The following is a 15,270-nucleotide window of genomic DNA, read 5'->3' as shown; positions in this document are numbered from 1 at the left end:
GCAGTTGAACATAGGGATGAACGAGCAATAGTTAATGTTCTACATAACTACCTGTTTTTCTTCCTCAAGCAGGAAGGACACTAACCATTTAGTTTCCAACATCAACCACATTCCTGTACTATGAATATTACTGAAGGAGATGTTCCAGATAAGCCACAAAAACATAGTTACTTAACATTTATTATGCACACGTTGTAATTTTCATAAGATTGATGAAGAGGTAGATGCTGCCTGTCTGGCATCTTTGAGAGAAGAAACATCTAAAATTAGTAAAGGAAGGTAAATATTGAAGTGTGCCTGAACTCCTAAAAGGGATTGCATAAAGTATTGCTGACTAAGTTCGGCAGATATCATGGGCAAGACTTGGACGTGGACCATATACTCAGTGCAACAAAGAACTGAGGTAGGCCAGGGAGAATCTCCACTTACAGTCTCAGCCCAAGGATTGTCATGTGGAGGCAACCATGGTCTTGCATTGGAAGTACAGCCCCCCATTGCAAAATCGCTGATGGGTGACATTTACTGTAAACAGGTGCAAGGGGCTGAATATGTTGGAAGTAAATCCTATGGGGGAGATTATCAGAGATTTGGAGTGTTAGTTGACATGTCACTTTTCAAATCTAAGTCATTAGATGCCAGGAAAAAATTTTGAAATAAACTGAATTTTCCCCATGTTAATGCTTATAAGAATGTTTTCATCAGGGAGCAGTTGGACTACTGCATACACTGCAATGTCATTAGGTGCACAGGAATGCAACAGGTTGGTCACAAGTTGTTGTTAAGAATGGTTCTTTGTGCTTTTAAAAAAATATTAGGGGATATTATTATGAAATGAAAACAATTTGATGGAAGACGAAACTAAACAATTAAATCTGTGCTCAGATCTGTCAGAGTAGCAGGATGAGAACATGCAGTGCAGTGTTGCTAATAGCAAATTTAAAGCAGTTGGGAAATATTTCTCCAATAGAAACACAAGAGACTGCAGATCCTAACCCCTTCTTTCCAAGCCCCCCTTCCAGCCCCCTGTTACTACTCCCCCACCTGCTTCCATCTGCTCATCACCCATACATTCAACACGAGGGGTCCCATTTCCCCTCCCCCTAGTGGTCCCATCTGCCTACCATCCTGGCCTTATCTGGTTCCACTCGTCATCTACCTACCTTATAAGATTCCATAATCTGCAGCTCTCTCCACATTAAATCTCAGGCTCTGTTGCTGTATCCATCCTTTCCTCCCCCTCACCTCTTTATACTGGCTGTCTTGCTTTTACACCCTCAGTCGTTATGCCAAGTCTTGACCTGAACCATCGACTATCCCTTTGCATTCACAGATGCTGCCTGACCCACTGAGTTCCTCCAGCAGTTTGTTTTTTAATTTCTCCAATGGGTTTAGTCAACTTCAAAGTGAACAAAGTTAGGGCAGAACTTGATTAAGGAACCAGCAGCCATTAGCAAAAAGAGATAATGTTTTGTAAGGTTGCAGTCTGAATGTGAAGAACTGCCTTCGGTTATACCTGTCGTGACCCTTTCACAGAACATGCAGTTGATGCTGTGGGGCAAGATATTTTAAATAATTTATTGAAATGTCTGTATTTTCATTAACCTGAAAGTACGAAGTTCAGCTACTTTATTTACATCAGTCAATTGCAGAGTTGACTTGCTGTCTTTTCCTTTAGATAGCTCTATCTATCTTTCTGTATCAGAACTGGCCACTCCTGCCAGTCACCTACCTGTCTCACCCCTCCCTCTCACCTCTTTATCCTGGTTATCTTCCCTCTACACTCTCAATCCTGATGCAGGGTCTCAACCCGAAACATCAACCATCCTCACCTCCACAGATGCTTTTTGACCCACTGAGTTCCTCCAGCAGTTGTCTTTTGCTGCAGATTCCATCATCTGCAATCTCTTGTGTCTCCAGCCAGTGTTGGCTGAGTTTCTGTAATTCTATTTGTACAGTCAAGTGCGCTGGGCGTGTTCCATAATCCCACTATTTACAACACATTACACAATGTACCCTTTTAGATTTGCCTGATCAGAGATGTTCCTTTTGTTCTAACCACTCCTCCTCCGCCTCTCTCATAGAACCATAGAACAATACAGCACAATACAGGCCCTTCGGCCCACCATGTTGTGCCGACCTTTAAACCATGCTTAAGACTATCTAACCCCTTCCTCCCACATATCCCCCTATTTTAAATTCCTCCATATGCTTATCTAACAATCTCTTGAACTTGACCAACGTACCTCCCTCCACCACTACCCCAGGCAGCGCATTCCATGCCCCAACCACTCTCTGGGTGAAAAACCTTCCTCTGTTATCTCCCTTGAACTTCCCACCCATTGGTGCCCTGGGAAAGAGGTGCTGGCTGTCTATTCTATCTATTCCTCTTAATATGTTGTATACCTCCTATCATGCCTCCTCTCATCCTCCTTCTCTCCAAAGAGTAAAGCCCTAGCTCCCTTAGTCTCTCCTCATAATGCATACTCTCCAAACCAGGCAGCACCCTGGTAAATCTCTGCACCCTTTCCAACGCTTCCACATCCTTCCTATAATGAGGTGACCAGAACTGGACACAATACTCCAAGTGTGGTCTAACCAGAGTTTTGTAGAGCTGCATCATTACCTCGCGGCTCTTAAACTCGATCCCCCGACTTATGAAAGCTAACATCCCATAAGCTTTCTTAACTACCCTATCCATCAGTGAGGCAACTTTCAGGGATCTGTGGATATGAACACCCAGATCCCTCTGCTCCTCCACACTACCCAAAATCCTGCCATTAACCTTGTACTCCGCCTTGGAATTTGTCCTTCCAAAGTGTACTACCTCACACTTCTCCGGATTGAACTCCATCTGCCATTTCTCAGCCCAGCTCTGCATCCTATCAATATCCCTCCACAATCTTCGACAATCCTCCACACTATCCACAACACCACCGACCTTTGTCATCTGCAAACTTGCCAACCCACCCTTCTACCCCCTCATCCAAGTCATTAATAGATATCACGAAAAGTAGAGGTCCCAGAACCGATCCTTGTGGGAAACCACTAGTCACAGCCCTCCAATCTGAATGCACTCCCTCCACTACAACCCTCTGCTTTCTACAGGCAAGCCAATTCTGAATCCACACGGCCAAGCTTCCCCGGATCCCTTGGCCTCTGACCTTCTGAAGAAGCCTACCATGTGGAACCTTGTCAAACACCTTACTAAAATCCACGTAGACCACATCTACTGCACTAACCTCATCAATCTTCCTGGTCACTTCCTCAAAGGATCCTATCAGGCTTGTGAGACATGATCTTCCCTTCACAAAGCCATGCTGGCAGTTCCTAATCAGTCCATGATTCTCTAAATGCTCATAGATCCTGTCTCTAAGAATCCTTTCCAACAGCTTGCCCCCCACAGACGTAAGGCTCACTGGTCTGTAATTCCCTGGACTATCCCTACTACCTTTTTTGAACAAGAGGACAACATTTGCCACCCTCCAATCCTCCGGTACCATTCCGGTGGACAACGAGGACTCAAAGATCTTAGCCAACGGTTCAGCAATCTCCTCCCTCGCCTCGCGGAGCAGCCTGGGGAATATTCCGTCAGGCCCCAGGGTCTTATCTGTCCTAATATTTTCTAACAGCTCCAACACATCCTCTCTCTTGATATCTACATACTCTAGAACATTAACCTTACCAACACTGTCCTCTGCACTATCAAGGCCCCTCTTCTTGGTGAATATTGAAGACAAGTATTCATTGAGAACCTCACCCACTTCCACAGCTTCCAGGCACATCTTCCCACCTTTGTCTCTAATCAGTCCTACCTTTACTCTCGTCATCCTTTTGCTCTTCACATACGTGAAAAAAGCCTTGGGATTTTCCTTATCCCTACTCGCCAAGGCCTTGTCCCCTTCTTGCTCTCCTCAGCCCCTTCTTAAGTTCCTTCCTTCCTTGCTACCCTATATTCTTCATGAGCCCTATCTGATCCTTGTTGCCTACACCTTATGTATGCTGCCTTCTTCCTCCTAACTAACTGTTCCACCTCTCTTGTCCCACTGAAAGCTAACTTGTTTGTCTTTTCCAATTTTGACAAAAGGCCCAGGACCCGGAATGCTGACGGCTTCTCTTTCCACGGATGATGCCTGACCTGTGTATTTCCAGCTTTATCTATTTTTATTTTAGTTTATCAGCATCTTCATTTTTTTGATTGCCTTTTGTTGTTAACTGGTGATTCATCTTGTTGCTGATCATGGAATCTCTTGCACAAAATATTACTTGTTTTTTTTCTAATAATAGCCACTGTGCTAAAGAATTTAATTATAAAAATCTGTTTTTTTTTTATGCATTATGTCATAGTTATAAAGTGCATTACCAGATGAAAGTTAATTACATTTAGACTGTGTCACTGAGTGACTCGAATAATGTCGGTATATTGAATGTGTGATTGTGTGTGTGTTTGTGGAGATGTAAAAATTTTAGTGTTAATTTTAGAGGATAAATACTTAAATTATAATGATGATTGCAATGGGCTAAAAGGTTGACAGTTTTTTTTGGTTGGTCGTGAGTAAGATATATTGGTTAAAACATCGAAAAATCTTCACCACCAGAGTGGGTAGTCCCTTTCTCAAAGAGAGAGTGCAGTGAAGTGTCAGCTTCAGTGTGCTGAAATGCAGGTATGTGGAGGTTGAATCTACAATCTTCTAGCAGACGTCTGAAAATGTGACATCTGTTTCCTTGAAAGGAGGAGTATAGCCCCATATGATGTAGATTTCAGCTTGCCGGAAGAATAACTATATTCCAGTTACCATGATCACAGCCTGCATCTTCTATTGCTACAGCATCTTCCATTTTGCACCTTTAACATTCCAAAGTACTTCACAAAAACATTATTGAATGAAAACTACCACCAATCAAATAATGCAAACATATTGGGACAGATGACCAAAAGTATTCTTGAAAAGGAGTAGGTAGTCTTAAGGCAGTGTCTTAAAGAAAGAGGGAGAAGGTTTGGAAATCCATTGCTCAGTATTAGCAGTTTAAATCATGGCCTCAGAGGACAGTGATTAACATTTGAATTAAAGATATATGCTATAAGGAGAGGTTTGGCAAACTTGGGTTGTTTTTTCTGGAGCATCGGAGGCTGAGGGGAGACCTGAGAGAAGATTATGAGAGGCAGCCAGCATCTTTTTCCCAGGGTCGAAATGTCTAAGAGGGCATGCATTTAAGGTGAGAGGGGGTAAGTTCAAAGGAGATGTGCGGGGCAAGTTTTTTTTTAAACAGAGAGTGGTGGGTGCCTGGAATGTGCTGCCAGGGTGACAGTGGAGGCAAATGCAATAGAGGTGTTTAAAAGGCTCTTAGATAGGCACATGAATGTGCAGGAAATGGAGGGATATGTACATTGTGTAGGCAGAAGGGATTAGTTTAGGCGTTTAATTACTAGTTTAATTAGTTTGGCACAACATCTGGGCTGAAGAGCCTGTTCCTGTGTTGTACTGTTCTATGTTCTAGAGGCACAATTGATGGCCTCATTTTGTTAGTGGTGCTCTGCTAACCTGTTTATATTGCACCCTGTTGGAGTCTGAATCATCCTGCGGCACTTCACATTGACGAAATTAGATATAACGGTTACTGTTGCTTGATTAAACTGGATAATCATTTTGAATAAAGGAAAGATCCCACATAGAGTTCGCCCCTAGGTAACAATCTGGTTCCATCTTTACAAATGTCCTTAAGTTGACTTGTCCATGTCCGAAAATAAGTAAAAATCGTTCAATGTGATAACCATAACCTCCACAGTATGCCACAGTATTGTAGTGAATGGCATTAAAAACACACAAGACTGATAAGAAAGAACAATTACTAAAAGTGGAGAGAGAGAGGGGGGAAACTTTTGAATGTAATAACATTATGGGAGCTTGTTCATATCTACGGGTGTTCATAAGCCAGGTGTTCGCAACCCAGGGTGACCCGTACTATCATAAATGACTAACTGGTGTGTGCTTGAGAGGAGATAGCTTTAAGCTTTAAAGATTTCCTATCTGTGATTTGTTAAAAATAAAATAGTGGCTTTGATGTACAGAGGGATCTTGGGGTTAAAGTCCATAGCTCCCTGAAAGTGGCAACACAAGTGGATAGGGTGGTATAGAAGGTTGCCTTTATCAATCAGGGTGTTGAGTAGAAAAGTTGGGAAGTCAGGTTGCAACTGTATAAAACTTTGTTTGGGCCACTTTTGGAGTATTGTGTGCAGTTCTGGTCACCATGCTGTTGAAACAATGTGGAGGCTTTGGAGAGGGTGCAGCAAAGGTTCACCAGCATGCTGACTGGATTGGAGTATACTGGCTATTTGGAGAGGTTGGACAAACTTGGATTGTTTTCTCTGGACTATCAGAAGCTGAGGGGCAACCTGCTAGAAGTATATAAAATTATGAGAAGCATAGATTAGTGAGTCTTTTTCCCAGGGTGGAAATGTCAAATACTAGAGGGTGGTACATAAGGTGAGCGGGAGAAAGCTTTTAAAGGAGATATGCAAGGCAAGGCTTTTACACGAAGTGATAGGTGCCTGGAATGCGCTGACAAGGGAGGTAGTGGAAGTAGATGGGATAGCAGAATTTCAGAGGCCCTTAGACAGAAACATGACGGGCAAGGAATAGAGGCACATGGACCATGTGCAGGCAGATGGGGATTAGATTGGCATCATGGTCGGCACAGACATGGTGGGTCAAACCTTTCCTTGTGCTGTACCGTTCTGTGGAGAGAATCTCGCTGTGTTATAATCTCCATTCACTAATCTTTGGTTCGTAGCTTTGGAAATTAGTTACTTCTGTTAAATTATATTGTATTTTATCACATTATGCATCTTGACTTTAATTATACTGCTATTTTGATTTTTTTCACAGCACAGTATACAATGTAAAAATCAGAGCTTTAAGGCAAGCTAGTCATTGTCGATTTGTCTTGTTTGCTTTTTTTTAAAGAGAGAAGTTTTGAGTACAAGTTGTTCAGATCACATTCTCGTTTTACTCTTCAGATGACTTCCAGACAGCTCAGCTTTTAGCCTTAATTTTGGAATTACTCACCTTCTGCGTGGAGCATCACACCTATCATATTAAGAACTACATTATAAACAAGGACATTTTACGGAGAGTGCTTGTACTCATGGGCTCAAAGCATGCCTTTGTGGCCTTGTGTAAGTCAAAGTCTAATGATTTTTAATTCATTTGCTGACCTTTTCTCAGATTATCCTTTATTAGATGTGATAACTTAAATTTACTTTTACTTTCAGGTGCACTTCGCTTCATGAGGAAAATAATTGGTTTAAAAGATGAGTTCTACAATCGCTACATTATGAAAGCTTTTCTGTTTGAAGCTGTGGTGAAGGCATTTCTGAACAACGGGTCCCGCTACAACTTGCTCAATTCAGCAATCATTGAAATGTTTGAATTCATCAGAGTGGTAAGTTTTCCCAGCTCACGGACAAACTTGTGTGGCTAGTGGTCTGGGAACATTGACAGAATGTGCAAAAACGCAGTCAGTTGAATTGATTTGGTTTACTGTTGTCACGTGTACTGAGATGCAGTGAAAAGCTTTTGTTTGCGTGCCATCCAGACAGATTATTCCATTCATAAGTGAAAAAGAAAACAATCCAAAATATAGTATTGCAGTTACAGAGAGAGTGCAGTGCAGGTGGACAAACAAAGTGCAAGGGCCATGACAAGGTAGATTGGGAGTTCAAGAGTTCATTATTTAGCGTATGAGAGGTCCGTTCAAGACTGATAACAGTGGGACAGAAACTGTCCTTGAGCCTGGTGGTATGTGCTTTCAAGCTTTTATACATTCTGCCCAATTGGTGGAGAGGGGAGGGATATGGCAGTGGAGAATGACTGGGGTGAGAGGACAGGCACAGTGGTGTAACGGTTAGCTTAACAATTCTGGCCACTGTCTGTAAGGAGTTTGTACGTTCTCCCCGTGACTGAGTGGGTTTCCTCCAGTTTCCTCCCACATTCCAAAGACGTACGGGTTAGGAAGTTGTGGGCATGCTATGTTGGCGCCGGAAACGTGGTGATACTTGCAGGCTGCCCCCCAGAACACTCTACACAAAAGATGCATTTCACTGTGTGTTTCGATGTGTGTGTGGCTAATAAAGATATTCTTATCCTTGATCATGTTGGCTGCTTTCCCAAGGCAGCAGGAAGTGTAAACAGAGTCAATGGATCTGAGGCTGGTTTGCGTGATGTCACTTGAATTGATCTCCCTGTCCTGTGCCCAAATTTGACCACAATGTCAGAGAGAGGCATTGAACCTGACCAAGAAGAAGTTCTTCTCTGTGTTCTAATGCCTATCCTGTCACAGTTGCGCACAGAAAGCAGTCTGTGGAGGAGCAGGTTCTTTCCATATTCTGAGAGTGCCCTCTTTTCAGTCAGGAAACAGCAACACCATCCTCACTTCTGTCACCAAGGGGCAGATTCAGTCTTGCATACTGCTGAGCACCTCACCTTAGTACATTGATAAAGAGTGCTATCCGAAATGGAGAAAGTGGGATGGTGTGCATCAGCAGTCTGCTGTCGTATCTTCAGTTAGTTCACCATCAAGAACAAAGTCAAAGTCAAGGTTTTTGCCATATGCACCGGTGTGATGAAAATCTTACTTGCAGCAGCATCACAGGCACATAGCATCAGATATGCAGCATTCACAAGAAAAACATAAACACAAATTATCGCCAATTTTTACAAGAAAGAACACAATTAGAACAAAAGAAAGCAACGAAATCTGTTTTAGTGCAAAGTGGTCTAGTGTTCTAGTGATCAGGGTTGTGCCGGTTGGTTCAAGAACTGAATGGTTGAAGGGAAGTAGCTGTTCCTGAACCTGGTGGTGCGGGACTTCAGGCTTCTGTACCTCCTGCCCGATGGGAGCTGTGAGAAGGTGGCACGGCCCGGATGGTGGGGATCTTTGATGACAGATGTTGCCTTCTTGAGGCAGCACCTCCTGTAGATACTGCTGATGGTGAGGAGGGGTGCGCCCGTGATGTATTGGAAGAGAGCAGGCCACTTAGGCATCCTTGGCATACATAGGAATTAAAGCTGAGGAGAGAATTTTTTTGTTGTGCATTGTTAAAAGCAAATTTTGGAGTGGCATTTTCTATTCAAATTTGGGTTCTTTTGTAACCATGGAGCAAATTATTAATGCTGCAAATATGGAATAATAGCAAGAAATACACATGGATCTGCTGCATCAAGATGCATAAATACCGGCTGATGCTTTAGCCATTCATTATCTTGGAGTTTTATATAATTAGTACTTTCATTAGGAAGCTGGAGTAAAATATTTTATATAAATAATATTATCCTCTAAATATTGTCATCCCACTTCAACCTCTTGAAAATCAAGGTGCACAAATTATTGGGGCACAAAATATTTACTGAATTCTGTTATTCTGGAACGTGGCGGTTACATATTTATATTATTGGTTAAAGCAGTGTCTTCTGATATACAGGAAGATATCAAGTCCCTAACAGCTCATGTCATAGAAAATTACTGGAAAGCACTTGAAGACGTGGATTATGTGCAGACATTCAAAGGACTGAAATTGCGTTATGAGCAACAAAGGGAAAGACAAGATAATCCGAAACTTGACAGGTGAAGCTTCTTTTAAAAGGTGTTCTTTTCCTTGATGGGTGATGTAAAAAGTAAGTTTTGGGCACAAGATATGGTCGAAACTGAATAAAGGGAAAAGGAGGTGAATCAAAAGTTGTAAGTTGATGTCAAACCTGGAATTTAGACCATTGTAGGAATAGTGTAAAAATCTAATGTACGAATGCATGCTGAGAACCTGGGAAATAGTGTGTAGAATGCAACCAAAATCTCCAAGGAGCATCTAAGAGAGTCAACCACAAGCTATATTGGGATACCCGGTGGGTCAGACCAGATAAAGACAGTAACTTGTGTAAAGCATATTAGCAGGCCATTTGGGATTTTGCAAATATTAGACATCACTCTCATAATGCCAGCTATTTATTTCCACATCTTTTTCAATTATTGAAATTCTTGTTGCTGTAGTGGGATTTGGACTTGTGTTCTCAGTTGATTTAATCATACTTAAACCAGGTCTTAAAAATTGTGATTCCCACTCTATCAGAGTGCCCTCACACCTCTTTATTTTTTCCCCCCATTTGGTATTTAGTATGCGTTCCATCTTGCGAAATAACAGGTACCGAAGAGATGCCCGCACCCTGGAGGAAGAGGAGGAGATGTGGTTCAACACTGAAGAGGATGAAATGGAAGATGGAGAGCCAGTACTACTACCAACTGACAAGTCAAAAAACGATGATGAAATCATGGATCATTTCGGCAAATTTATGGAGCGGAAAAAATGTATGAAATCTGGCAATTAAGTGTAAATGCTTTTTTTCTGAATTGCTTAACATCAAAAGACAAGTGTCTATTGAGCAGAACACTCCACATATAGAGAGTTTCTTCAGGGCCAGTTCATTCTTGGCCATAAATGTCCTAGCTCTTTGTCGTGGACATGAATGAATTGTGGTACTGTTTAAAAATTTGCTTGGGAAGTGATCTGACCTCGCATCTCTTGGGGGAAAACTTACTACACAATGGGTGGGATTGTATTATTCTCAGCTTTTGCTGGGCATCAACATTGGCCAAGTTCACAGATGCCAGCTGAAGGCTGAATTGGCCTTGGCTGTGATTTTTTTTTTAACCTTCAACCCCAATCCTTTGACCACCTGTAAGGGATGAATACCTTGTTAAAGCCTGCCTTCACGATAATTGAATGAGTCATGGGGAAGCAATACTGTTGACATCCATCAAACTCTACAACATTAACATCCGATACTGGTCGGAGAATCGGGGGAGAAAATGGAAAGCAAGGTATGTTTTGATATTGTAGATTTAAAGCACCATTCCAGATTGTAAATGTGAAACCACACCTTGCATCTCAAATAAAACTTTGAGAACCAAAATTAAGGTCGTGCATGCACATTGAACTTCTTCACAGAATGTCGGAAGAGACGGTGTATTGAAAGGAATCTATTTAATGCAGTGGTGGGAGGTGGGGTTTCTGATTTTGCTTTGATTTAGACTCCACTTGCCCACTGTATTCATTTCTAGAATGCTGGAAATGTCATCACAGCAGATGGATTTGCACCTCGTGCCTCCATAGCCAACTACTCTCTAATCTTACTTTCCTACTTTCTCCATGGCATAATGAACCAGATTCCACACCTCTTCCCCACCCACCCCATCATAGAACCAATTTCACGATATATGTAGGTGATAATGAACCTGATTCTGAACAGAACACCGCCCCATGACGCCAAATTAAACTAATCTCATCTGCCTGGACATGATACATGTCCAGCTATTCCCTGCACGTTCACGTGCCTGTCTAAATTGCCTCTTAAACACTGCCATCATCATGTCTGCAGCACATTCCAGGCACCCACCACCCTCTGTGTTGGGGGGGGGGGGGTAGAAGAAACTTGCCCCACACATCTCACCGCTCTCACCTTAAATTGTATTCTACTTAATTCATGATTTTACACTTGCATTGTGTTACTCTCTTTTATGGGGAAAATGTCCTGCAAGATTGTTTTAAGAGTGCAATTAGTTTTGCAGTGGAAACTTGTTAGAAATTCGGATGCCAGAGATTTTTTTTTCTTTAACACCAGGATCAAATTTGCAGTTCACTTTGAACACTTGAAATCATGAGACCATTTCAGGCTTAATTGCTGCAGTATGGGCCCTTGATCTGAATTGAAGGTGGGGTTAAATTGTTCATTGGAGTTGGGTGGTTAAACTCTGTAGTTAAATTTGTCTCTCTTCAGTTTTGAAGAGAGACCCTGATATACGTTGAAATCTGTGTTTTTATATAAAGTTAAATGGGTGATACTGTAAGGTACCCTTCTAAATTTATTCCATTTAAATTTTGAACATGCCTTTTAGTGAAAGATGGGGATGAGAAGGAGGTCCTAACGAAGAGCACTCTGACAGGAAGACAGAGCCCCAGTTTCAAGCTTTCCTTCTCCAGCACCAGCAGTGGAAGCAGCAAGTCCAGCCTCACCAGCCAGTCAGCCTCAAGCAATTCACCTGGGTCTCCAGGCTCTCCGGGATCTCCAGGGTCACCCGGAACAATAGCCAAAAGCACACCTCACATGGCAGCTATTACAACCAAGGTATCATGTTGGACTTAAATGATTCCTTAAATCATGAGACCATTTCAAGCTTGATTACTACAATCTGACCCCCTCGATCTGAATTGAAGTCGGGCTTGACTCAGCAAAGTAAGCCTGAATTTTCTTATCCCTTCACTGCCAAACTTTCTGATCATTACCACTTGATCACTAGTCACAGTCGAGGTTGGGATAGACTAGTTCTTTCTCCCTTGCCTCAGGAGCCAAAGCTTACATTCTGTCAACCTGAGAGGTAATTTGATGCTATAGCTTCTCATCCATCACAATACCATTTAACAGTCAATTGCTCCCCTCCTCAGTCCTTTGACATGATCTAACTTAACATGAGATGAAATAAATTATTTTTTCAATGTACTGTCATTGTTCCTATTTCATAACAACTCTCACAATTGACAATGTTTGCCCTGACTTTAAGAAAAGTTTTGTGATTGGTTATGAAATAACAGGAGGCAGTAGAAAAGAGTGCTTTTCCCTGAGTTCTGTTGCCTTCGTTAAGTGTTTGTACCCTTATCACACATGAACTGATCAAATGTGGAACCACAAGATAGAGTGGTTGCACAAAGAAAACATAAATAGAATGCTAGTTTGGGTACAGACAAGGGAATCGTAGAGCTCAGAAGCAGGCCCTTTAGCTCAACATATCCATGCTGACCATCAGATCCTAGCTACACAAATCCCATTTACCAGCCCTTGGTCCATACCCTTGTGTGTGTTGGCGATTCAAGTGCTAATCCAGATACTTAAATGTTGTGAGAGTTTCTGTCTCCACCACCCCCTCAGGCAACGTGTTCCAGATTCCAACCACCTTCTGAGTGGAGAAAGTTCTCCCTCTATACCTGTTACACCTTACCGTAAAGAGGCATTTATATTCCTGAAGGGGTGGTGCTAAGACCACTGCCATTTCTAATATATATTAATGATTTGATCAGATTTCCCAACTCATGTTCAGAATAAATGTTGCGGTTAGAAGACTGATGCAACACTGTGCTCTTTGTGATTACAGTAATTCTGTAATAATATCTCCATGGAGAGGAGGAGGATGAGAGGTGACTTGATAGAGGTGTACAAGATGATAAGAGGCATAGATCAAGTGGACAGTCAGAGACTTTTTCCCAGGGCGACAATGGCTAACATGAGGGGACTTAATTTTAAGGTGATTGGAGGAAGGTATAAGGGGGATGTCAGGGGTACGTTTTTTTACACAGACAGTGGTGGGTGCGTGGAACACACTGCCGGCAGAGGTTGTGGGGGCAGGTACATTAGGGACATTTAAGAGACTCTCAGACACATGAATGATAGAGGAATGGGAGGGAAGGGCTAACATTGGGAGGGAAGGATTGGATAGATATTAGAGCAGGATAAAATGTCGGCACGACATTGTGGGCTGAAGGGTCTGTACTGTGCTGTAGTGTTCTGTGTTCTAATAACTTTTTATTTCTTGTCCAGGGCGGTCTAATCGGTCTTGTAGATTACCCAGATGATGATGATGAGGAGGAAGAAGAGGAGGAGGAAGATGGTGAAGAGAAAGAGCAGTCAGCGCCTTTGACAAAGAAGTCCAGGCTTGGATCCTAATGACGATCCCCTTCAACCTTGCCCAGTGACTCTTACTGACCTGCAAAAATCACCAGACTCAAAACAACAAAAAGGGGTGTCTGAACCGTCATCTCTCACAGATAAACGTACACATGGAATTCTGCTGATCAAGTGCCAATCCATCGAAACGGGAAAGGATGCAAAAACAAAAAGACATCAGAACAAAGGAATTGGGACTTGTTGATACCCATGTGTATCCAGGCTTTGACCTCGCTCTACCCCCTTTCTCAGGGAAGGAAGAAACAAAACAGCAGCTCGTGAGGGTGGAGAGTTTTTTTTCTAGTGCTATGAAAAGTAGCATGACCTACTGGTTTTGGTTGAGTCTGTAACGGTGTGTTGGGTAGGTCTTTGGGAGCCTGGGAGAGCATGGTGTTATCCTGCAGTAATTCCTCCCTGGAGTGCCAGCAGTTTTTCTCATTGTTCAAAGACTTTCCTTTACATTGTATATTCAGGACATCGATGATCACGATGAAAGAAGGCATTTTAAAGGAACCTCTGTGGGGAGGGCTAAGAGTACTCAAATTTTCTCTTTTTAACCTGTGATCTTTACAACTGCATAATTTTTTGAAAAACCCCCCATCCCTTCTGACTAAAAAGTGAATGGAATTTCTAGATGTGATCATTTTTGTTTCATATCTTACATTTTCTTCAATTTTTTTCTTGAGTGTACACTTAGTTGTTTAAGTATATTTGGGACCATTAAAGAAATTCTTTGATGTAATGTATTTCTTCCTGTTGTATGGAACCATTTATTGCGTGTATTTGTGGGGTGCTGGTTTTGCACTAATTGACATTTAAGTTGTGAAGAATGGTTGGTCTTTTTAAAAAGACCATTATATGCCAATATTTTGATGATATCAGGTATGTTTTTTATCAAAATGGATGTAAAATTGGCTAAGCATTAGAAAGTAGAGAATTGTAGTAAATGGCTGATTTTTGGACTTTTGGGAGGTATAGTTTTACTACTAGAGCCACTGCTGCTTTTGACACCACATGAATGATTCGGGAATACAGGGCAAAATCTTGAAATTTGTGCAAAACGTGGAAAAATGAAGGTCTAGTAAACACGGGAAAACAGCAGCCAGGCATTCATCAATTTGCAAACGTACACTTTACAAATTTTTGTTATCGCCCCATTGATTCTTCGGGGTACGTGTCTTCAACTTACAAATCTGTCTCATTATAATGAACGTCGTGTCACTCACTGCCCAGAGAATACACTGTACCAAAATATTATCACTCATTTCCATTTTGATTTGATGAAGTTGACAGTGCTTGATTTTATTTTTCTTGATTTTATAATTTTTAACTGAGAATTTTTCATTTTTAATAGATTTTTGAGATTTGAATATTAAGTATTCCATAACATCGATTGCTTTCACAGACAGAACTCCTGAGGTCAGGGCTTAAGCAGCTCTCAAAGCTACACTATGGACAGGACCTGCCAGTTACAATCTGCACCCCACTGATCACCTGACTGCTGACC

General features: G+C 41.9%; 1 protein-coding gene across 2 annotated transcripts in view; it reads left to right on the top strand.

The window, feature by feature from the left end:
* Positions 1 to 14,509, top strand: part of smek1 (SMEK homolog 1, suppressor of mek1 (Dictyostelium)) — a 115,057-nt gene extending 100,548 nt beyond the window's left edge. The window contains exons 10-15 of one of the 2 annotated variants that reach the window (XM_052039395.1): positions 7,016 to 7,174; positions 7,271 to 7,440; positions 9,479 to 9,621; positions 10,166 to 10,356; positions 11,944 to 12,173; positions 13,638 to 14,509. In XM_052039395.1, the coding sequence (XP_051895355.1) occupies positions 7,016 to 7,174; positions 7,271 to 7,440; positions 9,479 to 9,621; positions 10,166 to 10,356; positions 11,944 to 12,173; positions 13,638 to 13,763 (1,019 nt within the window). In that variant the 3' untranslated portion in view covers positions 13,764 to 14,509. The remainder of the gene's footprint in view (positions 1 to 7,015; positions 7,175 to 7,270; positions 7,441 to 9,478; positions 9,622 to 10,165; positions 10,357 to 11,943; positions 12,174 to 13,637) is intronic. The other variant, XM_052039304.1, reaches the window with a different exon arrangement.
* The last annotated feature ends 761 nt before the right edge of the window (positions 14,510 to 15,270 follow it).

Source organism: Pristis pectinata, chromosome 1 (genome assembly GCF_009764475.1).
Source record: "Pristis pectinata isolate sPriPec2 chromosome 1, sPriPec2.1.pri, whole genome shotgun sequence".
In the NCBI taxonomy this organism is placed as follows: Eukaryota; Metazoa; Chordata; class Chondrichthyes; order Rhinopristiformes; family Pristidae; genus Pristis; species Pristis pectinata.
The sequence above is the reverse complement of the archived record's forward strand: the minus strand, read 5'-3'. Positions and strand labels throughout refer to the sequence as shown.